Source organism: Oreochromis aureus, linkage group 22 (assembly GCF_013358895.1).
Source record: "Oreochromis aureus strain Israel breed Guangdong linkage group 22, ZZ_aureus, whole genome shotgun sequence".
NCBI classification, from domain to species: domain Eukaryota; kingdom Metazoa; phylum Chordata; class Actinopteri; order Cichliformes; family Cichlidae; genus Oreochromis; species Oreochromis aureus.
The window spans coordinates 20,876,306-20,902,730 of record NC_052962.1 but is presented as its reverse complement, the minus strand read 5'-3'; the positions used below and the strand labels follow the sequence as shown (position 1 = coordinate 20,902,730).

Below are 26,425 nucleotides of genomic sequence, written 5' to 3'. Positions count from 1 at the left end.
GACTCCTGGATTTGGATGTTGAACCTGCACCAGCAGCAGTGACTTCAAACATACCCCATCACAGTGATTCATGGGCCCCAGCCAATGTTTTTCTTCAATTAGACACAAACTAGTTCTAAATCATCATGGAGAGCACTGCCCCCCACTGGAAAATGAAAAAGTATCCATCATAATGCAACTTTGGCCTCTAGGTATCTGGTATTATGAGGATAACGCTGCACCTAATTCAACTATCTGAACCCACAGCTGTTGTCTCCTTCCTGTTGGATTGCTCTGCTCTGTGGGTTCTTTGTATCTGTTTGCCTAATGATCCTCCTCTTTTCATAACTCTGCTCTATTTGATCATAATTCAAAATATCTGCAGAGATCGCTTTTCGTTTTTACATCCTGAGCTGCTGGAAGCTTTCCAATCTGAATAGAAGCTAAAATATGTGCAACTGATGCTAAATTTATATTTTTTAACTATTTAACACCTTTTCACTAATTGTATTTAACACTTTTTCTATATTTATGACTTAATCTTGTTTCTTTTCTCAGTTTCTTTTGATGCATCCTTTATAGGCCATTTTGAACATTTATTTCTGTTTTGCCTTTTAAATGTAATTTAAAATGGCTTATTGCAAAATTAGTTATTAATCTTACCAGCAAAACATAATATATACATGTTTACAATAATGAAAACATCAAGATGTAATTTTAAAATCTCTTATTTCACTATATTTTGCTTCTTAGGAGACAGACATTGTTTTTAAAGTGGTCTTGAGCCAATAGTTCTCCAGGCTTTCTGGCGGTCTGAGTTTTTGGTCGGAGATTTGAGAGGCATAAAATTTTTGCACCAGCAAGATGATTCCCAACGAGGTTTTGGTCAAAAGCTTGGCTTATCTCAGCATTGTTGTGCAGTGTGTTCTTAAATAACGTAATGAGAAAACTGACTTCCCACTTCTTCTTTTGTGGGGAACAAAAGAAGTAGCAAGCCTAAAAACTATCAACCGCAGGTGAACAATATCTGAAAAAATGTCTAATACCGGACACGCCTGAGACATGCATCTGGCCTTTGAGCTGCTCCATCTACTGTTCACTGAAGCCTCATCAGAAATGGTCTCCATAGAAGTGTGGCTGTGAAGAAGGCATTCTTAAGGAAGGGAAATGGGGAGAAAAGGCTGGGGTATGCCACATTACACAAGAACTGAAATGAAAGTGGAAATTCTTTAGGTTTAAATCAATATGTGCCGAGGTCGTCACCGTATATGACAGTGTGTGTATACAGCCATCTATAAAACAGTGACCGCTCTGTCGTGGTTTCCGTCAAAGGTTTTGGAGATCTAGTCAAATTTGATGGAATTTACATCATCTGTAAAGTGTCTGATTGACAGTGACTATCCAGGCCTGGATAGAAAAACGCACAGTGGAACACATTCATGGATTGGCCTCCCCGAGGCCGGATTTCAATATTATAGAAGCAGTGTGGGATCATCTTGATAGAGAACAGAAGGCATCCAATATCCAAAGAAGAGCTTTAAGATTTTAAAAGGACATTCAAAGAAATTACAAGAAAGCTTGTCTAAGAGAGTTCAGGCTGTGTGAAGAATAAAGGTGGTCATACCAAATATGCTGTTTTTGCCCTTGTTTTTACTGTACTTAAATGCATGTTTGCACATTTCAGTAAATCCCATTTCCCACTTTTCCAGCAAAATATAGACTCAAGACTCAGTATTGTACATTGAAAGTACAAAGAGAAACATCTAAAGTGAAGAAAATTATGGAGTACACGACACCGGTTTTCTTTCTTCAAGTTTTATTTCCATTATGAATTTATTCAAAGAACTGGATAAATAGCACAAAAGTGCAAAACCCAGCATAATGGACAACTCTCACATAAAGTAAATACAGCACCTTTTCAGCATCACTAAAATATTCTCAATATCCAGAAGTAATAAATACTGAATTTACCAAGATGTTCAGTCTTCATTTACAAAACACAAAGACAACACACAATAGAGTTTTGTGTCATACCAAACTTTTTTTGGAACTGTTTCCGTAATCTTTTTGTTTCACAATTTGCATACTTGCACATACAAACATCTACAGTTTCTACACACAGTACACTGAATCTTGAATTGAACTCACACTTAGAGTAGAACTTTTTATCAGATAATAAAACAGCTCAGAGTCAAACTAAAGAAAGCAAACGGAAACGCCATCGCTCCAACTACAGTGATGGATCCTTGCAGTTCTCTGCGGATGCGGGAGGCGTTTCTCCCGCACTTTTTAAAAGACTGCCGTCATTAAGGGGAAGTCTTATCAGGCTGGTGTTTGCTTTATTTTGACCGCACCCAATATCACTGCCTTCCTTTATGGATAAAACTCAAACCAGCAACTCTTGTTATAGTTTATACATGTATATCTATATATATATATATTTATTTATATTTATATGTATATAGAATGAAATTCTACACGTAGCAACATTAATCTGTAAACTTTTACAGTTTGGACAGGAGCTTCAAGTTGACAGAGGGCGCTCTTTTGATGAGTTTAAACCCGTGGTCCTTTTGAGTTTGACTTGATTACTTAAACCTCCCCCTTTAATACAGACTCACATAAACAAACAAATTTAAGTCAAATTACACTTTTCATGCACTTCACATTGAAAGTGTACTTCCCTTTCCAGCCAACGCTTATCTTCAAGATCACAAGCAACCTCCTCAGAAATTCAAGCATGTATATTCACATATATATAATAAAAACAAAAAAGGTTACCTGGGTCCAAGGTAAACAAGGAGCACAGTCACCACTAACTCACTTTCAGAACACATACTCGAGTTTCACCAGTTTTCACCCCACTTTGATTAAGAACAGTCACTGCAAGCAACAAATCTATGTCATCATACGACAATGAAAACACTAGTTCTTGCTTTGGACAAAAACAGCTGGCATACAGGACGTCCAAGAAAGTCAGACAATACGATAACGAACATGCGTCACAGTCGTTTGAATACAGAAGGTTTAGGGGGTGAAGCCGTCTTTATGAATTTAAGATGCAATCCCTTTCTCTTTTTTTTTTCCTTTTCTGCGTGTTTCTAAAACTGAGGAGCAGACCGTGTGTTATTTCTGGCTGCCTTTCAAGGGACTTGTTTCAAAGGTCAAAGGTGTCAGCAAAAGAGCACCCGAGTCTGTTATGAAGAACGACACACTGATTTCTACACTGCATATATAGGTCTTTTTTTTTTCTTTTCATAGTGTAAATATATTCCGTGGTCCCCAACTGAGCTGTAATCATCACAGGGATGAAAACAGAATCGCAACAGAAAAAAGTAGAAAAATATGTGACAGACGATTTAGTCAGACGCACACATACATACATCCAAACAGTCTTTCCAACAGGAACAAGACGGGACAAATCTGTTCATTAAACACATACATCTTTGTACACAAACAGCAAACAACGGAGGGGTGTACTACAAAGGAAGTTAAACATAGCTAGGTTTTCTTTGGCTTAAGCCCCAGCTGGAGATAATGTGTATCATGATGGAGGTTATCAACTTTCTCTGGTAAGATGGGCTTTCCGCTTCGTGCTCTTTGTGCACTCATAAACATAAAAATGGGGGTTTTACAGGTACAGCTCTTCTGCACAAAATGATCCCTATGAGTGCCCCCCCTACTCCAGTCATAAACGTTATCAGATCATTATGACAAACTGATGAAAAGAAATCTATAAAGTGCATACGAAATAAGACAGTAAAATGCAACACTGTTGCAACAAAGACAATAAATTAATGGCATAACAATTAATATTTTAATTCTAATTTATTATTTCATAGCTTAGTGTGCTCTCAATGGTGCTGTTCCTTTTAAGGTGATGGTAACACGTTACTGTCAACGTACAGCGTGTGCTTCATGCTGTGGTTTTAGTAAGCTACAGCTTAACAAACCTCCCTTATCAAATATATTCCCCCAGCAGAGAATCTATGACACCTAAAACATGCTGTGAATAAAAAAAAACATTTAAAAATCAGAGAAAACATGGAGCTTCAGCATAAGTTACCATGGTGATATAACCAGGTAGTGAGACATGGATAAAAGTGGGACAGAAAACTCTGACTTTAAGCTTGACGTAGCTTGCTAATCTGCTAATCTCGCCCTGACCTTGTAGTACACCCCTCAGGTATGATCCTCAGCATGTAGATTTGAAGAAAGATTTCAAAGAAATAGATTTTAGAGATGGTATCATTTGCATTCTTTAGTGAGAAGATAATGTTCTCATGTCTTTATATGCTGAATATGAAGCTACAGCTGACAGGCAGTTAGCTTAGCTTAGCTTAGTTTAACAGGAGAAACAGCAGAGCCAGTGTAGCTGTTCCCCATCATGTCCAGGCTTTATGCTAAGCTAAGCTACCAGAAGTGAACAAGGGTATTTGTTTACTATAGAGGGGGCTGATAACAGCACTAACACACACATACACACACACATACACACAATCCAGAGGACGTTTTTCGGTCAAAATGTCACACTCTCTCACTGATTGTCAGCACACAAATAGTACACAAAATACTGTCATATGTTTACAGAATGAAGGTGTACACAATCAACTTTGCTTTAAGGGTGATTCTGATTCTTGAGATGAGATCACAGCAGGTTTTTACATTTAAACTGAGAGCCTGCGTACCCTTAAAGACGACAGAAATAAAAATAAGTTACAAATTTCCATCTTTTCCCAGCAGGAATGGACGCAGTGAAGGAATGTCTGAACGGGAGCCCTTAAAATAAAATTATATTCTTGTTTCTCTTGCCACACTGCCTAATTGATCACTTTTTTTTAAACAGCTTTTCCCATTTGATTTGTGCTTATGAATATGATGCAGTTTTTTTCAGGTAAATGAAGACTGCTTTGTTTGCGTGTTTTGATCCCCAACAAAAAAAATACAGCAAACAAAAGAACTAAATCAGTCTCCTTTCGTTGTTTCGACTTCAAGAATTAGCTTTCCCATTCAGTCAGATAACTTATGTTCTGACTAATTCTCATATGGATTGGAGGTGAACTACACTGCATGTACAATAAGGATAACAGGGATCTAAATTCTTAAAAGCCAGGGTTTTGGTTCATATGTTGCTTTTCCTTTAGAGCGGATGAATAAGATAATAATAATGGAGATATAATTGATTTTACCACAGGCCTGATTGCTTTATCCTGAAGGGATCATGAAGAAAAAAATAAAGAAAAATGAAATTATTACTACAATGTTGATTCCTGTCCTTGCATTTGGATTACATGCAAAAGATCACCGGTTGAGACACGGAGGAGACACAAACTCAGCCTCAGCATCCGGTGTAAAATCTGTGCCAGATCAAACATGCAGATCCATCTGGTGTGGGAAACAAGGGAGCCGCCGAAAGTACCGCACAAACATTGTGCTGTTCATTAGTTATCTGAACAAGCCTTAACTAGACTTGTGTGCTTTAACCAGGCATTAGCACTGGGAAGATGCTTTTGTGGCAGGATACTGTGGGTGTTTACATGGAGATTTCAGGCTAGTTTTTACAATAGTTACACCTCTAAGGTACCTTGATAATGTGTGGCCGCACTGCTTATTCAAACCGCTGCTGGACAAGTAAAATTCCCACTGACGCAAATGATACTGTCATTTGCATGAAACACTGAGATGTAAATAAATAAATCAGAGTACAAACAAAAACATGCACACACACACACACACATACACACCACTAATTTAGGCAAATACCACAAGTATCTGCTCTCACAGTTTAGCACTTGACCAAAATCCGTCCCACAGACGTTCCTCGAGAACATCATCAAACTGCCACACGACACGGAGGGAAAACATCAGTTTTGACACAAACACCGAGGAACTGGATCAAACTATTCCCATTTACAACAGAGAATCCTGTGAAATGCGTCTTCGCCTGCCTGCGTTTCGAGGCTCTGAGCAGAGGACTGGAATTACTCAGGGAGAGAAAAAGCACCTCGGCTCTCTGTGTCTGAGTAACAGCAGCCTCACTGGAATGTTTTAACAATATTTGGTCGAGAATAACAGCGGTCAGCAGGTCAGGCTTCAGTAGGAGGCAGTGATCGAGGGTCATGGGAGGGTTTTTTTGTTTTTTAACAGAAAATATGTTCACCCTGAAATTCATTTTGAGAACTTTTGCAAGCAAGTCTATAAACAACAGTCTGGATGCAAATGTAAACTGAACTGTTCCAGTAACGTCACAGCACATTAAACAGAGGCACTGTACGCCAGTCACTGAGGTCGAGGACAGACGAGAAAGAAAAACGGAAAACTCACCACATACACCGACTAAATCATTCTCGTTCCTTCAGAAATGGCTTTTTTAAATCAGTTTCCTCTCATCATGTGATCGTTCTGTGTCACTGAGCATCTGTGGGAGCACATCATCACCCTCTAAGAGTGGCTCTTCCATAAGATATCTGATTCTTTTTCTCAATATTTTGAATACCTGACAAAGCAGCGGAAATTAAGTGATCACAAATATAACATCATCTTTTTCTACCTCTGTGTGTTCTCCTCTTTGAATGATGCAATCCACATTTCAAAGGATTCTGGGCTTACAATGGGGATGGCAGTCTGTTTTTGTTGGTATGTGACAGCAGAGCTGAAGCTCTCAGGGATGTTGTTAGTTGTTAAACGCGCGCGCCAGCTGGACTCTGCTGCCCTCTGCTGGTCGTCGGCTTTACTGCAACACTTGGCCTCTCGTTTCGGGCAACTTTGTGGCAAGGAAACTGCCGGCGGCGAGGGCGCCGGCCGCAAATAGGATGGGTACAGCCTTGGTGATGCCCACAAATGACTGGAAGATGCTGATCCCCAGCACGGCCGCCAGTTTACAGAGGGCGTTCAGGAAGCCGAACGCTGTGGTCCTGGAGACAAGAAGAGAGGAACACAGACAAGCACACACACACACGGTAAGGAGGGTTTTTAACTATATTTATCACTCACTGCTTCATATTTGACATATTAAGGCCATATTTAAAATAATCAAAGTGAAAAAAACTAAAATTTTCTTTCCTCTTTCTCACACAAAACTGGACTTTTATATGAATCCCACAAGGAAATGACATGAGGAGCTTCTAGAGGAGGACTGGCCAACACCAATTCTGCTAATAACTTTTATTGACATAATTTCTAAGTGAAGCCAAGCGGATGAGGGTTTCCAGTCTTGCGGCCTCAGAATCATCTCTCCGATCCCTGCATATGAAGTGGTTTATCTGGCTTCATCAGGTGATGGCCTCCAGCATGCAGTGGCTCAGTCTGTAGCAAAATGTGAAGCGGCAGGAATGAGAACTGGTACCTCCAAATCCACAACCAGGACCCAGGGCAGAGGATGGATGTTAAAAGAAAACATATTATTAAAAACCTTGAATAAATGGTGATCTGAGAAGCATTAAAAAAATTTTTTTTACTACGTTTGATTTGCTTTTCGCTTCATAAAAAATATGGCAATTCAATATTTTTAATAAAGAGCCAATTCAGATTCAACTTGAGCGAGTGCTTTTAAAAGTGATTCCCAAAGGTCCTTAAAGGGGGATTTAAGTGGCCTTTATAGATCTCAAACCTTACTCACACTTTGCCTCGGGTGACCTCACCTTGACGGTTAAGAGTGTTTTGACCCTTAAATCCTCAATGATTGTAATGACCCACACCTTTTTTCACACCTTGGCTCATGTGATGGCCCATACGTTCAGTGAGTCAACAACCCTCAGCATCACTTCCAAAGAGGACAAGCCCCTTCAAAGACCTGGACTCAGCACTGTTTCTTAGGACTGAAGAAGCCTCTTGGATGGGAGGGAAAACATCTTTGCAAACCTAAGGAAGTCTAGCTGCCTTCTTTTTCAAGCTCTCAAGGCTCAAGGCGTGACCTGGATGACTGAGAAACAACACAGATGTGACGTCTCAAACTTTTGCCATCCACAGCAGATTTGTTGGTAAAAATTCAGGTATCACTCAGCAGAAACGAGTCCACCTCCATAAAGATCCTTCTCTCTCCACAAAAGAAACTCAAATTCTTATGGGATAACAACCCTGAAATGACACTTCTGGACGGCATTTATAACAACACAAAATGAGTGAAAGTGCAACCAGATGACAGATATTGCACTGTCACAGTATTACTCTCTTTATCAGGAAACAAAAACCTCAGCAGTAGTGGAAACATCTGCTCTCGTGTTACCTTTTATCCGAGGGGTAGAGCTCCACTGTTATCACATCCAGGGCGTTCCACGAGGCGATGCTGATGCCGCCAAACAGACATAAGAGGGCGATCATCCCCGACTCGGTGTTTCCAAACATCAGGAAGAAGCAGCTGACACATGATATGACGCTGGACCCGGCTGTGTAAAAAGAGGGAGCAGTAGTTACATTAAACCGAGTCGCCTCTGCACTCATAACTGAATCCTCCACCCAGATTAGACTAACCTACCCAGCATCCTTAACCGCCCAATTTTATCCATTAATAGAGCCGAGACGATGTTGCCAGGCAACACCGCCAGGGTGCCGAGAAAGTTGACAAAGTAGATCATGTAGGCATTGTTGAAGTCGTCGCTGAAGTCGAGCATGCAGCCCTCCTTGTTGTGGAGAAACGTGCTGTTGACCAGTTTGCAGTTGACGAGTCTGTATTTGAATAAATCTGCAGGCGTAAAAGGAGGGAAAAATGTGAGAATGGTTAAATAATTTCATAAATTTGTGAACACCTGTGAGGATCTGTGATTCCCACTGGGTCAAGAAGCTCTCCTCAGCTGAAAAAAACTCCTCTGCATGTTTCTCCTCTGATTTAAAGAAGAAAAGCTAAGTAAAAGACACAACCTTAACTTTTTATTTAGAGCATAAAAAATATAAAAGATTTACGCCACGTCCCGAAGAATGTCTGACTTCATCGTACCCAAACCAAACCAAATAAAAGATCAGTTTTCCTCAAACTGGGAAGGAGGGGATTAAATAATCCCTTAGCAAAAGAAGCCAGAACATTACAGCAGCCACCACACAAGCATCTGTTTTTAATAGGGGCAAAACACGAAAGCAGCATCCAGGACAGCATCTCCGATCGTCACAAAAACGACAGCAAAGGTCAGGAGAGAGGTTTCTACATTTCTGAAGAGGACACAGGGGACTAGGTCTGATTTTCCCAATGACAACGCTGAAATGGCTTCCTAACCAATAACAGTTTTATTAAACGGAGTCTGCAATAAAAGTGCTGAACGATCGTAAAATTTTAGATGCACAAATGACACAAACATAAAAGAATGCGTTGCTGGCTTCATCGGGGAGAAAGCTACAGCTGCCGTAAAAGCTGCAGAAGAACTGAAGCCGAATAAATCTGCCACAGCTTGAGACGGATAGCCGCAGTATGCTAGCAGAGAAACTGTTTCTCTTTAGTTTCTCAGATGTGTTTCCCAGGTCTGAATGTGACGTGCTGATTTAAAGCACAATCGGAAATCCAAACCACACGCGGCTCAGTTGCTTTTTAAACGATTTGGTCTCCGCACACGGGGAATTTCTGGTTCTGATCAGCCATTCAGCACATTCTTACATCTGTTTTATTCTTACTGACAGGGCGCTGTTGGACAGACAGCCCGATCACTCGCACCGTGTCATGCCTTTTGTTTTGACTTTAAGATGAAATGAAAGCATTTCTCACATAATGTATCTCTTATAGATAGATAGATAGATAGATAGATAGATAGATAGATAGATAGATAGATAGATAGATAGATAGATAGATAGATAGATAGATAGATAGATAGATAGATAGATAGATACCACTTCCTAAATGCTTCCACTTTGCTTTGTCTTTATAGAGCCTCATTCTCTCACAGCCTGCATGTTTAGATGCTTGATTTTATACACCTGTGGCAACAAGACTAAAAACACCTGAATTCAAAGATTAAGAGGTGTGGCCCAATACTTTTGTCCACGTAGTGCAGGGGTCCCCAACTCCAGGCCTCGAGAGCCGGTGTCCTGCAGGTTTTAGATGTGTCCTTGGTCCAACACAGCTGATTCAAATGGCTAAATGACCTCCTTAACATGTCCTGAAGTTCTCCAGAGGCCTGGTAACGAACTAATCATGTGACTCAGGTGTGTTGACCCACGGTTATATCTAAAACCTGCAGGACACCGGCCCTCGAGGCCTGGAGTTGGAGCCCCCTCACGTAGTGCATGACGTTTATCTGCTACGTACCTACGGAAAGCCATGGAAAGCAAATTTATCATGTTCATTAGTGCTCCTGCGCACCAGGAGTCATATTTACCTGTGTTATAAAACAAGCTGGCAATGAAGGTGCAGTTTCTAAAGAAGGTGTGCGTGGATGTGATGTCCTCAAAGTAGCACTCTTCAAACACAGAGTCTTCAAAAACCATGGACTTCATCTTCAGGTTAAGGAATCTGTGATCAGGAACATTTTTTTATTGCATATTTTAAAAATCAATATTCTCTACTTTGGCATCAAAGTAATTAATGCTGCCCTGAAACAAAAATTACTTGTCGTTGAAGTAGTATCCTTGGCGATGCACTTGGTTTTCCAAGGTGAAGTTAAACGTGACGTGCTCCACTCGCTCCTTAGTGAAGGTCTTCGTGCGCGATTCATATTCCTGCTTCTGGATGTACTTGATCATGTCCGGAAACCACACAGTTAGACCGTAGTAGCTGGAAAGTTGTGGGAGTCAAGAGAGATTAAATAAGCCCCAAATGGAGCGCGAGACACAGCAGACAGCAAGGAGGTTTTTTTGTTTTTTACATTACCTGAACGACATAGAAAACCAAACAGCCATGAGCATGAAGGTCGTCCGCTTATACTCTGGCCTGAAGCAGGCAAGGATGTTATTCCGTATCTGCAACAAGTGAACACAGAGAAACACAAGAGCAAAGCTCATGAACAAAAAACCTGAAAGCGACATGACAGCGGCTTCCACATGAAACACGAAAACGCTGCTTCAACTCTCTCATTGTTCAAACTTTTTCTTGTAGTGGGCATTAAGCAGGCATTAAGCAGCAGCGTGTAGGCGTGTGTGTGCGTAGGAGAACGTAGGCTGCGTGCAAATTCAAATCAGGCAAACAGTCTGGTGAAGGGTTTTTTTGCCCAGAGCAAAAAAGCTCAGTGCAACAACATGCTGCTGAAGTTTAAACACATCAAAGCCAAAAAATCCACACAATACCTCAAAAATGCATCATCTTTGTGTGCCGAGTGCTTTTATTACAGAACTTAAATTTGGGAGAAACTCTGCAGGCAGACAGGTCAATAAATGCTCACGCAAGTAGCTTATTATCCCTTTAATATACTCAAAAAAAATCAAAGACAAACTAAAGGAAAAGACATAATATTTTAGCTACACTTGGATTTACTTCCACCTGTGCTTGCATGCATATTGCTTTCATCCACTGGGGCGTTTTAATGCCAGCCCTGAATTGTAAAACACCTCGGCTTCAGCACTCTTGAAAATAACTGTAATTTTGAGGAAGCTGTGATCTTGGGTGGGTGCCGGAGGGGGCTTTTTTATTTCACACTGTTAAAGCTTGGCCCCTTAGTTACTGCTTTTGTTCACAACATCCAAAATACCAAATTTCCTGGTTACTCCAAAAAAAAACCAAAAAAAAAACCCAACCAGTGTAGAAGAACAACATTTCCAGGTTGGATAAAATGTATGTAAACTGTATTTTTTAATTAACTTTACTCACCTGTTGGGAGAGGCTCATAATCTTCAGTCTGTAGCGCTGCCAAGCAGGTGTGTCGGTGCCAACATCCACCAGCTCATCCATCTGCTTCACAGTTTTGATTGTTGTGACCTTGGACCAAAGTCGCAAAAGTCAAATTAGAGATGACTTTGGCTCAAACATTATGTAACTACTGCAAGAGACTTTCTGAAAAAGAGGCTCTGAAAGTCACCACCAGATGTTACAGAGATATTGACTGTAATAACATTTATTGTTATTCATAAGCCTGATGAACATCTCTGTAACGGGGAAAGCACCTTTAAAAGGACTGGGAGCTGTTACAACAATGTATTTATTCTGTTCCTGTTCTCATGACTTGTTTAACCAAAATACATACTGTGGGAAATCACACATTTGTATGATTTGTGGGTTGTTTGTTTGTTTTGTTCAAGATTTTAATAGGTTTTATCTCAACAGGAAGTAAAGAAGCAAATCCTTGGAGCTTATGTCGAAGGTGATTTACAAGTAGTTCAAAATATTTGTAATAACGTAAAGTTTTGTCCATCAAACATCAACTGAAACCAAATACTGCAGTTCCTCAAATAGCCACTAGAGGCTCACTCCCGTTTCCCTTAGACCAGCGCGCGACCCCTCCAACCACACACACCCATATTTTGTTTTCAAACTCCATTGCAGTTTATTCCACACCCCACAATAGAATAAACCACGAAACAAACTATCTTTATGGTGTAATTATTTTACGTATAGTTGTTTTTTATTTTACTGTTTAAAAATATTCAACACTGGTATCAAAACATTTTTCAAAAAAATGTCTCTCTGTGCAAAATGGGTTTAAAAACATAAACAACTGTGGGATAATGTTTGTCCGTGATTTGAACCGGGGGAACAAATTGTGGCAGGATCAGCCTGATATTATTTGTATCCCCACTGTAAATTTACTGTATAAAGAGCTAACATCGCCAAAATTTCATTATAAGTGTTTGTGAACTAAAAATCAAGAATGTGGGATACTGTTTGTCCGTGATTTGGACAGCCCAGCGCCTGCTCCCGAAGCAGGGGAAACAAATTCTTTCGGGGATACCTACCTTTGCAGGTGAAGCCAAAGGCAAGATATGCTTCATCATATTTTCTAGTCTTTAGCTTGGAAGGAAGTTGGTTTGCAAGCATATTTGGCAATGGTTCATCCTCTGCTTTGTGTTTGTGTGGGAGCCCCGTCAAAAAACCTGTCCATTATGCTAGCAGTGTCCAAGCATTATTTTATTTATTTATTTATTTTATTCATACCTCGCCACCCCCCTGCAATGGCTCCTTCCCCCCTTTAACAACATGCTAACCCCCCCCCAGGGGGCGTGCCCCCACTTTGGGAACCACTGCCTTAGACCCACATTTGAAAAATGGCCAAGTTTACATTTAAAGCTTGGAACATAAAATACTTTGAACTTATCTACATCCTGTCCTGATGTCCTAATGACCCATCTGCAGTTAAACTGAGAAAAGTGCAACACAAGCCAGAAATTAAGATAATTTTCCTTCAAAGTAAAAGTTGCACCTTATAAAACTTGTTGGCTGTACCCCTGATGTAAACCTTCTCCGTGTCCTTTCTGCATTACTCATTATCAAGTTGTACTACAGCTAAGCTAGTAGTCTGCAAGTATTTGCAGACAAACAAGAAAAGCTACAGGTAAACAACCTGTTACCAAGGCAATCACTGAGAGGTGTTTGGTGCAGCATCTTCATTTAAACTGATTTCACCCAGCAAGAGGCAGCAACCGCCAGGAACCACTGCTGACCAGCTGGGTATTTCACATTTCCATAGCAACCAGAGGGTGCATCACATCCAACATGGCGGGCAACTCTTGAGCAATGTGTGCATGATGTCATGTGACAAACCTCTGACAAACCTGTGTTAATACATCTTCTGCACCGGTTAAATTTGAGGCCACGAACCAGTGGGTGATGTCATAGTGGTTACATCAATCCTTTATATACTCTCTGTGGTTTTCATTGCATCACATAGCAGCAAGTTTTTGCACAAGTCATCGGCTCTGATCCAAAGTCAGTGTGTCTTTGATTTTTGTTCAGCTTACTCCAAACTAGGGGCGTAACCCCCAGCAGCCAATGGGTATCTGACCAGAGACCCCGTCTGTTCTCCCTCTCCCACCCTTCCCTCTGCTGTGAGCTATCTGAGAGTTTTACATTGCTGTTTTCTCGCTGATACTTACAGAAAACACCCTCTCTGGGTATCCCTTTGCTCGCATGTTTGTGTCGTGAACTTGCTTCAGAACCATCCAGCCTTCGTCATGTTTGCCATTCTGTTAAAGATTGCATGGAATTAGTAATAAGAAAAATATCAGCAGCTATTACTGTAAGACAAAGACTTAACTGTTTAAACAAGCACATCTGCTAACCTCTAAGTAGAAGCGTGGGCTCTCTGGCATGGCGTTAAGGGCAGCGATGGCTGCAACTGACGGAAAAGCGCACACTAGCACAAACACGCGCCAGCTATGGAACTGATACGCCGAGCCCATCTGGAAACTCCATCCTGCAAGGAAAAAGCAAGCCAACACAAAGAAGTGAGCACACATTTCCGAATAGTTAACCTTCAGTGCAGTGAAAATAACATGTTTTTAAAACTCACTATGAAGCATGTTCTCAAACAGAAATTAGAGGTCAGAGGTCACCCTCAGCGCACGGTTTCTGGGCAGATCACTTTCTAGCAGCGTTTTACCCTCAAGCTTTTCAACCCACTGACAAATCTCCAAAAATATTAACATCTTGGTGGGATTGTTCATACGTACATGCATAATAATAATTGTAAAATAAAGAGATTATAATATAATATTTAGAGAGCTTTATTTGTACCTCATAGGCATTTGATGATGCTCAGTCAGCCTGGCCAGAGAAAGTAAGGATCCATAACTATCTGTTTTCTTTACTCTGATCACTGTACTCACCATAATGCGGGATTATAGCCCAGGCCATGGCAGATGCGTATATTCCTCCAATCATCCAAAACATGCAGAGCCAGCTGAGGTGCTCGCCACGCTTCTCTTGGGACAGAAATTCAGAGTAGTACGAGAAGACGATGGGAATCGAACCACCGATTCTGCAAAATTCAGAAAACAACTGAGCCTAGAGGTGAAGTGTTTTTATCAGTGATACTATTTTTGATATGTATATGTGTGTTTAAATACGTAGGCTCTTTCTTCTGTATCATATCAAGAGTTAAGCAACATACTTATGTTATTGTATTTAAAAGTAGAGCAACTGTTTGCAAAACTTTCCGACTCCTGGCTCTCTCCGACCTCGAATGTGCACCAATTGCTGTTTCATTTAGCCACTAAAGCTTTAACAAAACCGGTGCATTACGTGTCTCTGTGCTTGTGTGATTATCATCACTGTGGTGCAAAACAAACTCACAGGAGCTCAGCGGGAAAGCGACTGGTTTGAGCCCAAATGGAAACAATGTCAGGCTTTCAATTTGCCAGTTCACTAAACTTGAGAAACTCTGTTTGAACACTTTGGTACACATTGTAAAAACTAAATGAATCATCGAAATCATTTTGTGCTTGTGCGATTTCACTGTTAAAATTACATTTGTGCAGCCAGATAAAAATTAAAACTTTCAAAAGGGAAGGGACTGATACTGGAGCTATGGCACACCGTGCAGTGAAAAAGTGTTTGCCCCCTTCCTGATTTCTCACTTTTTTCCAGTTTTCAAATCATGATGTCATTTATTAAGGGGAAAAACAGTTATCCAAACCTACCCAGCCCTGTGTGAAAAAGTAATTACCCCCTAAACCTAAGAACTGCTTATGCCACCCTTTGCAGCAAGGATGCCAAGTCTTTTACATCATTGTGGAAGAATTTTGTCCCGCTCTTATTCATTTATTTTTTAGCCCATCAGAGGTGGACTTGCTGGTATGTTTCACATCGTTGATGCCTGAGCTTCAGGTACAAAGTTATAGCCGGACATTCTCCTTCAGGATTTTCTGGTAGACAGAAAAATTCATGGTTCCATAAGTTGCCCTGAAGCAACAAAGCAGCCCCAGATCATCACACTATCACCACCGTGTTTGACAGTTGGTATGATGCTCTTTTTCTGAAATGCTGTTTTAGTTTTATGTCAGACATAATGTAGCTTGGAGAGTCCCTTCAAGACGTTCCCATAGATGCCATTTTTGCCCAGTCTCTTTCTTGTCACTAAATCATGAGCTCTGACTTTAACTGAGGCAACTGAGGCCTGCAGGTCTTCATATGTTGTTATGGGTTCTTTTGTGACCTCCTGGATCCTGTCATCGATGTGCTCTTGATTGGCCAATTTTTGTCAGCCGGGCACTCCTGGGAAGGTTCACCTTGTTTTCTCCATTCGTTGTAATGGCTCTCATCATGTTTTACTGGAGTCCCAAAGCCTTAGAAATTGCTTTGTAACCCTTTACAGACTGATAGATGTCAATGATTTTGCTTCTAAGCTGTTTCTTCAGATCGTAGCATGATGAGGTTTGGGTTAACCCTCTAAAACCCAACTTGTCGCTGATATCAGACAGGTGTTTTTTTCAACCTTTTTTCAACATCTGTAACTCCTGAACTATTTGCTCAATTGAAAGAATTCCAGCGCTTCCTGGAAGCAGCAACTCGCTGCATTTCAGTGATATTAGGGTCATTAGAGGACGAAGGTTGGTTGAGAGACGAAAGAGTGTGTGTGATGTGTGATGGAGCTCTACGGACATTTTATGGGGCATTTAGGTTCTTTTTGTCATGTTTTTTATTGTTTGCTTTTGATTTTTACTGTGTGGCTTTCCGTGTTATTTGCCGAGATTTGAATGTGGCATCCTGTCTGGGATTACTCTAATGTTCCTAATATCACTGAAAAAGCACAAAGTTGATGCATTTAGGAACCGCTGGAATTTTTCCATTGCGCCAATGGTTCAGTACAGTTACAGTAGTTTGACCTAAAAACCAAGGGTTTTAATGGGTTAATTGATTTCTTGATTCAGCAGGTAATCAAAGGTAATCAAGGCGGGTGTAGCTAGCTAGTGAAATTAAGCTCAGCTTTCCAAAAAATGTGGTTAATCACAGTTAAAGGGGACATGAAACACTACACATATAAAGGCTAATTTACATCATGGAGCCCTGCTCTCAAAAACTGACATAGATGTAACTCTGTCTGTGAAGCTGGATTTAAGAAATAAGTGCCTAAAGTTTAAGTTTTGAGAACATGTGTACCGCTATCTTGTTTCTGTACAGTACATGATGTCATGTGGTTGTTTGGTTGCAGCTAATAGACTTGGTTAAGTTAGCTAGCTAGTGACAGAACCAATAACTCAGTGGAAAGAAGGGTACTAAAACTAAAAATCTGCGTAAGGGGAACACTTTTGAGCTGCTCCTGTCTGCAACAATGAGTTTTATGTTTAAACCAAGGATATACTGTCCATTTTCCCTGTCTGCCTCTTTAGCAGCAACTGCTGTTAGCTTGTAATGTTTGGGTTTGTGAAGCACTTTATAAATGAGGACTGTGTAGATGAGAGACTTTGAATTCAACATTTAACAAACATGGGCCGGCTAGGTTCGGGCAGATTATTTCCCCTTAATAAATGAAATGATGATTAAAAAAAAAAACAACAACAACAAATAAATGCCACCGGCAGAAAAAACAGAAGTATTATTATTATAATTATTTTAATTACCCAACACCCGAAAGGAGGCGGCAAAACAGAAAGGTGCTGTAACCCTGGACAAAGGAGGAGAAGAAGGAGAAGATACTGTTGATAGAGAGAGAGATGAGAAGAGACTGCCGACGGCCTATCCGGTCAGCCAGAGCTCCCCATAGGAAAGCGCCAACCATCATCCCAAAATATACAATAAGACCTGCAGAGAGAGCAAAGGAAATTCAATTGTCAGATTACAAAGACTTGCTGGCTCATGATAACTCTGCTATACCTCAAATCAGATTGATAGTTTGATATTAAACATGGACATTTTTTTTGTTTCACTCCTGAGGGAAAGGCTGGGAAAACAAGAAAACGTGGAAGTGCCAGTGTGAAGCTGGCTGCAAAAGCATGTTAATCCCCACAGACTTCCTGATAAAAGATTTAACCACTGTTTCATGACTGTAATCTGAGAGACTGAAAACCTCTTAACCATGTTTGTGCTGATGATGCCTTTGGGGCCATTTTAATGCATTTATCTTTGAAATTATATGACTCTAGTGGGCAATTGTTCTAAAAGACCATCCAAATATGGTCATTTGAGCTCTAAAGAATCAAGATAGTTTCAGTTATGATGCTAAACACCGCACTTTAAACTGACCAACCCAGTGGGTGATGTCATGGTGTGTATGAACATCTTTCATACAGGAACTCCCCAAAAGGTTGGATGGAGTATAAAATGAAGATAAAAACAGAATAGCTAGTTAGGATAATTGGCTGCAGATCAGTAACATGATTGGGTTTAAGACAAGAGGCAGAGTTTCTCAGGTTCAGAATATTGTTCCTAAATGTAAAATTGCTAAGAATTTAAATACCTCATCATGTATAATACCAAATATCATCAAACGATTTAGAGGCTGAAAATGATGCAGGATGCTTCAGGTGCTCAGGCAGAAACAATGCATGGGCTCAGGAATCACTGTTTGTGAACACACTGTGCTATCCACAAATGCAGATTAAAACTGTTGTGTAAAGAAGAAGCCGTACGTGAACATGACCCAAAGACTCTGCCATCAACTTTGGGCCAAAAATAATTTAAAATAAACTAAAACAAAGTAGAAAACAGTGAAATAAAATACATGAAAACATGGATTCCTCAATTCTGCAGGCTAAAGAGCAGTATAATATAATCTTAAACAGCACGCTGCATCTATTACAACAGCATTGATTCATAGTAGAAGAGTCTGTGTGCTGAAGTGACCTACCATAAAGTCCAGACCTTTCCCCAACACCAAACATTTGGTGGATCAGGAAAGAAAAATTGCGACAAAGACGAATGCTGAGCAGCTAGAACCCCATCTGAGACAAAGACAGGACGTTCTACTCCCAAAAATCAACCAAGTAGGCTCCTCATTTTCCTAATGTTCAATGTTTTCTCAGCTCAGTTGCAATAAAATGTGAGTTTATGAGATTTGCAAATTATTGCATTCAGTTTTCATTTACATTTCAAACAGCATCCCAACTTCTTTGGAGTAGTGCAGTGTTAAAGAGGTTAGTTTCAGTCACTCATGGCATCTTTGAAGAGCTCATTGTTGTTAAAACTATTCATTGGATTATTTATTAAAAAATAAAACATAAAACAAAATGTTTTTCATGAAATGTTTAACATATACGTTGCTGCATCCACCGAGCGCTCTGCCTCTCTCTTGCTTCTTTGCTGCTGCATTGCTGTTTCTTTTTTGCATCATTACCCAACATTATCTAAACCAGTCTGGTGGCATGAAACCATTGGCAGGAACCTGTTACTGCATCACTTGTGTGTGTAAATGTTTGTCCTTAAAAAAAATGAAGACCCAGTCATTTTAAAAAACAAACAAACAAAAAAAGATTTTTCCACAGAGTCGATACACATCTCACGCTCTGGTGAGTATTTCAAGTATGCTGCATGTGGGTTCGAAAGAACATGTCGCCAAGAGCAACAGTGTGACTCATTTAGGTTTTTAAATAGTTCTTGGCTGAGAAGTAAAGATCATGCCACAGAGGAATGAGTTGTATCAAGCCTTGGATACACAGCCAAGGTTTGTTGACGGGGACTAATGTGTAGATTATTGACAGCACTGTCATTTATAAAACTGATAATAAACCTGCTAAACATGTGCAACAGAAGGAGCAGAGTCTTACCTAGCATGCTTTTGTTGGGTTCAGACAGACACATATCCTTCTCAGCGCTGGGGAGCACAAACCCGACCACAAAGATCTCCACGCCATCAGCCATGAGTGCGAGGCCCAGCACGAAGTACAGGCTCCACTGGAACTTCCCGTGGCCACATTCTTGCAAAATGGTCTCGTACTGTTGGGCCAGCTCCTCTTGGTCCTTCCTCCTCTCAGCCTCGGACACGCTGATATCTCTGAACTGCTGAGCTCCGGCTCCCACCGATCCTGGCCCCCCAGCAAGGCTACCTTTTCCTGAATCAGCCCTGGGAATTCCTTGGTACTCTCCCTCATAGATCTCGTCATCCTCATCATGACCCTCTGTGGAGTCACTGTGGCCGCCCTCATCGTCGTTCGCTGCCTGGCTGTCTCCACGGTAGTAGCCTCCATCCTGACTTCCCTGCATGGGGTAGTCATCGTCATCGTCCTCTTCAAAGCGGCTGTAGGAGCGCTTGCTGTACTCATCGCTCACTCGATCAACTGAGCGGCCCACCTTCTTGGCAGCTTGCCGCTTGACTTCTTTGGCAATGTCTTTGGCTCCTTTTATGAAGGCAGTCCGGTTTTGGTAGCCGTCCTCCATGTTAAAGAAGTACAGAAGACGGTCAAAGGTTTAGCTTGAGAGGCCACCTGAACGTGCTGTGGCTTCAGTTTGATCAGGACACCTCAGAGATTTAAAGAGCTGACTCCCAGTTTGCTTGACTGGTTACACGTTGAAGCTGTCTGCAACAAAAGCGAGAATTTGCATTGGTTAAAATAACAAGTCAGGCTTGGTAACAAAGCATCTTTAATGGAAAGATGCTTTTGTTAGCAAGGGAATCATCGGGTACTTTCAGTGCATCTATTTATGTTTCCTGGAGGTCCAGAGCCAAGTCTGCTTAAGTGACAACAAAGAAACACAAAATGACGTCAAATGAATTCAAAGATGCTACAAAAAGACACAAAAAACACAAACTCTAGAGAGACTGGCTCACTCAGCTCAACATTAAATTCTAACAGGGTCCAGTCCAGTAACATGAACGTTATAGATAGAAGTTAAATGTGTGCTTGACCCTCGTTAGACTTTTTAGGTACACCTATTCAACTGCTTGTTAAAGCAAATATCTAATTAGCCAATCACACTGCGGCAAATCAAATCCAGATGGTGAAATCAAATCAAGACAAGATGGCCTGCTGAAGTTCAAACTGAGCATCAGATTGAGGAAGAAAGGTGATTTAAGTGCCTCTGAATGTGGCGTGGTTGTTGGCAACAGACGGGCTGTTCTGAGTATTTAAAAATCAGCTGACCTGCTGGGATTTTCTCACACAACCATCTCTAGGGTTTACTGACGATGGTCTCAAAAAGAAAACAGGTGAAATTGCCTTGCTGACGTGAGGGATCAGAGTAGAATGGCCAGACTGCTTCAAGGTGATAGGAAGGCAACAATAACTTGAATAACCACTCGTTCCAATCACACTTCAAACCTTTAAGCTGATGACCTACAGCAGCAGAAGACCACACTGGGTGCCGCTGCTGTGAGCTACGACCAGCACATTGAAACTACAATTCACACAAGCTCATTCAAAGTTTCCCGCATCCATTCTGCCTTGCATTAATGGTTCAGGCTACTGGTGATGTAATGGTTCATGGCACGTTTTTAGCCAACTGGGCTTTGTTTAAATACCATAGCCAACCTGAGGATTGTTGCTGACCAGGTCTGTCCCTTTATGACGACAGTGTGCCCATCTTTTGATGGATACTCTGTGGCACACCCTGTCACAGAGCTCAAATCATCTCAGTGAGTTCACTGTACTCAAATGGCCTCCACAGTCACCAGATCTCAATCCAGCAGAGCACCTTTGGGATGTGGTTGAACAGGAGATTCTCAGCATGGATGTGCACCTACAAATCTGCAGCAACTGTGTGATGCTGTCACGTCAATATGGACCAAAATCTCTCTGAGGAATGAAGGCAGATTTGGAGTCCAACCAAGTGTTAGCAAGTTGTACCTAATATAGTGGCCAGTGAGTTGATATGTACAACAATATTATACGACTGAAGCCAATGAGCTCGCAGTTTCGCAGTCAGACCCCTCCCATTCTCATCACATTTCATCACCAAGATGATCATCTCACAATTTTTCTATAGTCTGTGGTTAAAGCAGAAGAGTGTGTTTGTGTTCAGCATGAAACATTAAACAAGATCAAAGTATCATAATTATAAAAATTCTTTCATTTTTATTCGATTTTGTATTGTACTTAATAAATTATCACAACCTTTTAACCTTTTTCATTTTAACAGTTTTGAATGTTTCCACAAACTGTAATGAAAAACTGCTGTTGATGCAGCGTTGTTTTTTACATCTGAGTTTCATAATCCATCTCTGCCTGTCATGTTTTTATCTTTAAACTGCTTCTCTTTTCTTTTATCCACTTAAACCATCTAACCAGCCTGTAATGGTGCCCATCCAGACTACACCTGTTGCCTCTCCATATTCACTCAGTGTGCGTCCTCTGCTGAGTCACAGACAGGCCTGAGCAATAATTACACGGTTAAACATCAGGCCTTGAAAACAGTGAATCTAATTGATTATTCTTGGTGCACAAATTCCCCGAATGCCTCATCTTATGCTGAAGAGCTGCTCTGTGTGACTATGGCTCAAATGGATCTGACACTATTGTAGAAAAAACCTGAAATCATTAAATCTCTAAATGTTCTTTATTTGAAAAAAAGGAAAACATGCATTTTGGAATGAAGGTGTGATAAAATTGACCAAGCTTGAAATTGAGGAAAAAGAAGCTATAAAACTGATATGTATGTTATTCTTTGCCGAAGTGTCATGTCGCTTTTTGGAAAATGTGCTATTTAAAGAACAGTTTTAAAGGTTCAGTTCAGGTGGTCCATATGCTTCTGCAGGGAGACGCTACACGCGGGGTCACTGTGCAATAAAACCACTTGTCACTTTTAATTTATGGCGCAGCGAAAGCACGGACAGACGGTGATGAGACATCAGTGTGATGTCACTTTCTCCCAAAACGAGGTCTGACAGGTAATAACGGGCCTCACGGAGCAGTAAGTGTTTGTCAGTTGTACAGTACACATCATATACTTCATCAAATACTGGTACATTTACAATTATTTTAATACTTATGAACTAAACCAGTGAAATAAAAATATCATTAAACTATGGCAATGGCAGATTTTTGGTTTGAGGCATAGTTTACATGTGTGTCAGCTACAAAAACACAAACTATGAGATGCATATAAAAGCATAAAACTCTTACAGCAAAGAATAACAGCTTTTATTTAATTAAAAAATCTCTGTAAATCTTTGCAAGTTACTGCAAATGAATGCAAACGATTTACCAAGCTGTATATAACTGTTTTATAATAATAGCAATAATAATAATAATAATAATAATTCTTGAATGATTGCATTCACACAAATAATCAGAACCAGAAGCAAAACCAGGGGGTTTAAATTACATGAGTAATGATGTCTCGCTCCAAAGCTCTGAACCGAGCATTTTGAACATCTTCTTCACTTATGCAGTTAGGTCCATAAGTTTATGGACATTTACGCATAAAAAATATATATTGTTGCTTTTGCAGTCCAGCACAGGTGATGTAAACCAAACAGTCAAGATGTGGGTGTATTGGATCACCTCGTGTTGATATTTTTCCTGCATCGTCATATTAAAGTTGGTTTAGGATCAATGCTGCAGTTGACACGTTAGCTATATTAAAAGCGTTCTTGTTTATATAAAACTCTCTTCTGGAGCAGTTGTTAAGCATCTTAAGTGTTTTTGTCATTAGTTTATACAGTAGATAATAAATATATTAGAAAGCTATATTTGCTGTTGCCACATTTAGGTCACTCCTGTTGGTTTCTTGGTAATAGTTTTTATTAGCATTAGCTAATTTCTTAGCTAATGCTAACATCTTAGTTAATTCTAATTTCTTAGTTAATGCTAACTGAATGCTCAAGCCACGTGATTGGTCAGCTGCAGTGTTGATCCTGGACCAACATTATTATAATAAAATATTAGTAACACCAACACGAGTGAAGACTTCTACCTTTAACTCAAGGCTTCAATGATATTGTATGAACTGTTGAGGAAGTACGGCTGCTTTTATGCTTCTGAATTTATTTGTGAGGTATATCATCAGTGGTGGTTGTGTAATGTTTTACATATTTGCTTGGCAAGTGAAAGGTCACTGGTTCAATACTGGCATTAGGAAGGGCATCAAGCATTAAAAATGTCAAAACCAAACATGCTGCGCTACCTGCTGTGATGACCCTTTTGTGACAAGGCAGTAGCTTCTTTACTCTTGATTGACTGATTTAAAATTCACTGTGGGTTAAAAATTTAAAGTTAGGCCCACCTTAAAGCATTTAGTGGATTATTGTTCATTTTGACTGTAATGTGGAAAACATTTTAGAAAAAGTACAGCATGTTGGATTTAGCAAGATATTGAGTTAAAGACTGAGACTGATAAGGAAAACGTTAACTGAGAGCGAAAGTTCAGTAAACACACTTAAATGCAATTTTGGATTCTTTTTGTAATGAGAGTCGCCCCCTGCTGGCCACTAGAAAGCATGCAGGTTCAAGTTTTCACTTTTCAGACCAGAACGCTAGGTCCATCTTTTGTATACAGTCTGTGAATGCTCTGAGCTATTTTCATCTATGGCATTCAGTCGTCATTTCTTATCACCAAGGACAGAGTCAGAAATCGTAGTAGGTGGCAAAAGGAAAGCTGTTAATGGAGCTTTAACCTTGGCAAGCAAATCAGCTCAAGATTACCATTAATTAGTGGGAAAACAAAGAAAAAAACATTTATGTTTATGCCAGCATCTGTAGCATCTGTCCTGGATGTTATAATCACACACTGTTGATTTGTTTATTCTAAATTTCATTCAGAACATAATTTCCCGTCAGAAGGCAGCAGATCCATCACTGTCAGCATGACGAACAGATTTACTGGCACTGATCAAAGGAACCCTACCAGGCCTGGTCAGCCAGGCTAAACTGTAGGACTCTAACCTAATAATATCCTGAATGTGCACATTCACAGCCCATAATCTCTATGCACTTTAAGAACAAGCATGCATGCCTGTATGTCAGTATGACCAACATACTGAAATCAAGCGACAAAATCACAAAAATGCTTCACTTTATTATGAGGCTTTTTTGCAACCGTGCTGGACCTGCGCAGATGTTTTTACTTGGTTTGACCTTTTCTCGGGACACTGAGCGTCATCAATACCTCTTTATAATCACATCATTTCACAGCCTCCTGATAGAAGGAAAAAGCAACACTGTCACCGATAGCATTAATATTGCCTCGGGTCTAATGCCTGCCGAGAGATAGAGAGAGCAAAGAACTAAATGAGATCCCTACGGGAAGATTTGAAAAGATTTGCTCAGTGCTAAAAAAAACAAAACAAAAAAACTTCACACAAGGGAACACTTCTAAAATAGTAAGGTTCTGAGGATTATAGATGAGACCCCTGAAAAACTAACAGTCTGTGTAGATAAAGTCTGTATAGATAGATAGATAGATAGATAGATAGATAGATAGATAGATAGATAGATAGATAGATAGATAGATAGATAGATAGATAGATAGATGCAACAGGTACTTCTTTCTGTGTTTTTTCCATTAAGAAACCAAAGAGTAAATGCAAAGACTGGTCTGATGCAAACAAAAGCTTTGAGGCCACTTTCGTCTCTCATTTCCTCACTGTTGTCAACTTGACAGCCTCTCTACAGCTCACACAGCCTGCAACACACAGGCCTGTCACTGGAGGGAAGAGGAAGGCCTGAGGATGAGGAGGATGTCTTTGTATTGCTTACTGCTCTCTGAAGCTCTTTATTACTTATTTAGTTATTTATTTATTTTAATTCCCTCATTCCAAAACCAGTGAGCAATCACTCAGCAGCTGTTTATCACTTCATTGCAAGACCACGCTGGGCAGATAGTCATCAGCATCTCCTGCAGGGTTGTTAAAGGGAGATTTCAGCCAGCCTCCTTTGTGGTCATAATTCTGGACACCTAATAACATGGCTTCAACGACAATCAAAAGAGATCCCCAAAATCGCTCCTGCAGCCCTGATATTCTCCTCTCACGGGCCTGTTCCCAACAGTGTCAGCCTGTGAGATCTGTACTGTGCTGTCCTGGTTTCACGATTTGTATATTTCACAATGTGGATACATGCCTCCGATTAAACATGGCCAAATTTAAGCCTTCGGTGCGGTTGTAAATGTCTTCATTTATATTAAGCCGTAAAAAGGGCCTTGTCGTCAAAAGGGCCAATTTGTACAGCCCTACAAATGCGGATGGATTATAACTATAAATCTGTTACAGAAACCAGCCGATTGTCTCTTCGCTTGCGTCCTGACATATGCCCCCATTCTTAGAAATCACACTGCCATCGGCTTGTCACGACTTGGATTAGATTATAGGGCCAAGTCTCGATTCACAAAATCGATCCTAATTGCTGTGTGAAGCAAACACACCCATCGCCCCCCCCCTCTCTTCATGTTTTAATGCAAACAAAAAAGAGAAAGATAGAAAGAAAAGAAGAGGGAGAGGGAAAAAATCAGCGCCATCAGCCACTAACAGCTAATTAATTTCACCTCACCTTAAATCCTTCGATGCCAGGGTCCCTCTTCTGCTTGGAGATGGTGGTGATGAAGGATGAGGAGGAGGAGGATGAGGATGGTGATGCGTACGAGGCTGTCGCTGTGAGCCGAGTGGTGACGATGATGGTGGTGGTGGTGCTGCTGCTGCGCGGTTTGGAGACGGAGAAGAGAAGCCCACGCCATCCACACGCACTCACAAGAGTGATGCTCAGAGGTTCCCCTCCCCCACGCGAAACCCCTCAC

At 40.6% G+C, this 26,425-nt stretch overlaps 1 protein-coding gene across 1 annotated transcript; it reads right to left on the bottom strand.

Annotated features, from left to right (window-relative positions):
- Positions 1-1,803: 1,803 nt before the first annotated feature.
- LOC116322579 (synaptic vesicle glycoprotein 2A-like) lies at positions 1,804-26,425 on the bottom strand. The gene is made up of 13 exons (XM_031742684.2): positions 26,182-26,425; positions 19,528-20,277; positions 17,386-17,566; positions 14,653-14,804; positions 14,107-14,240; positions 13,921-14,010; positions 11,702-11,809; positions 10,769-10,857; positions 10,508-10,672; positions 10,278-10,411; positions 8,453-8,659; positions 8,204-8,363; positions 1,804-6,893 (listed from the first exon to the last, which is right to left on the bottom strand). The coding sequence occupies exons 2-13, from the start codon at positions 20,135-20,137 to the stop codon at positions 6,710-6,712; spliced, it is 2,214 nt and encodes a 737-aa protein (XP_031598544.1). The 5' UTR covers positions 20,138-20,277; positions 26,182-26,425; the 3' UTR covers positions 1,804-6,709.

What these genes read in the sequence shown, in the direction of transcription:
- LOC116322579 (XM_031742684.2), bottom strand. Translation starts at nt 20,137, where the DNA reads ATGGAGGACGGCTACCAAAACCGGACTGCCTTCATAAAAGGAGCCAAA. An exon ending in CGCCTCCTTTCGGGTGTTGG is followed by an intron (nt 14,805 to 17,385) that starts GTAATTAAAATA and finishes TGAATTTTGCAG; the next exon opens with AATCGGTGGTTCGATTCCCA. An exon ending in CTCTACCCCTCGGATAAAAG is followed by an intron (nt 6,894 to 8,203) that starts GTAACACGAGAG and finishes TCTTGTCTCCAG; the next exon opens with GACCACAGCGTTCGGCTTCC.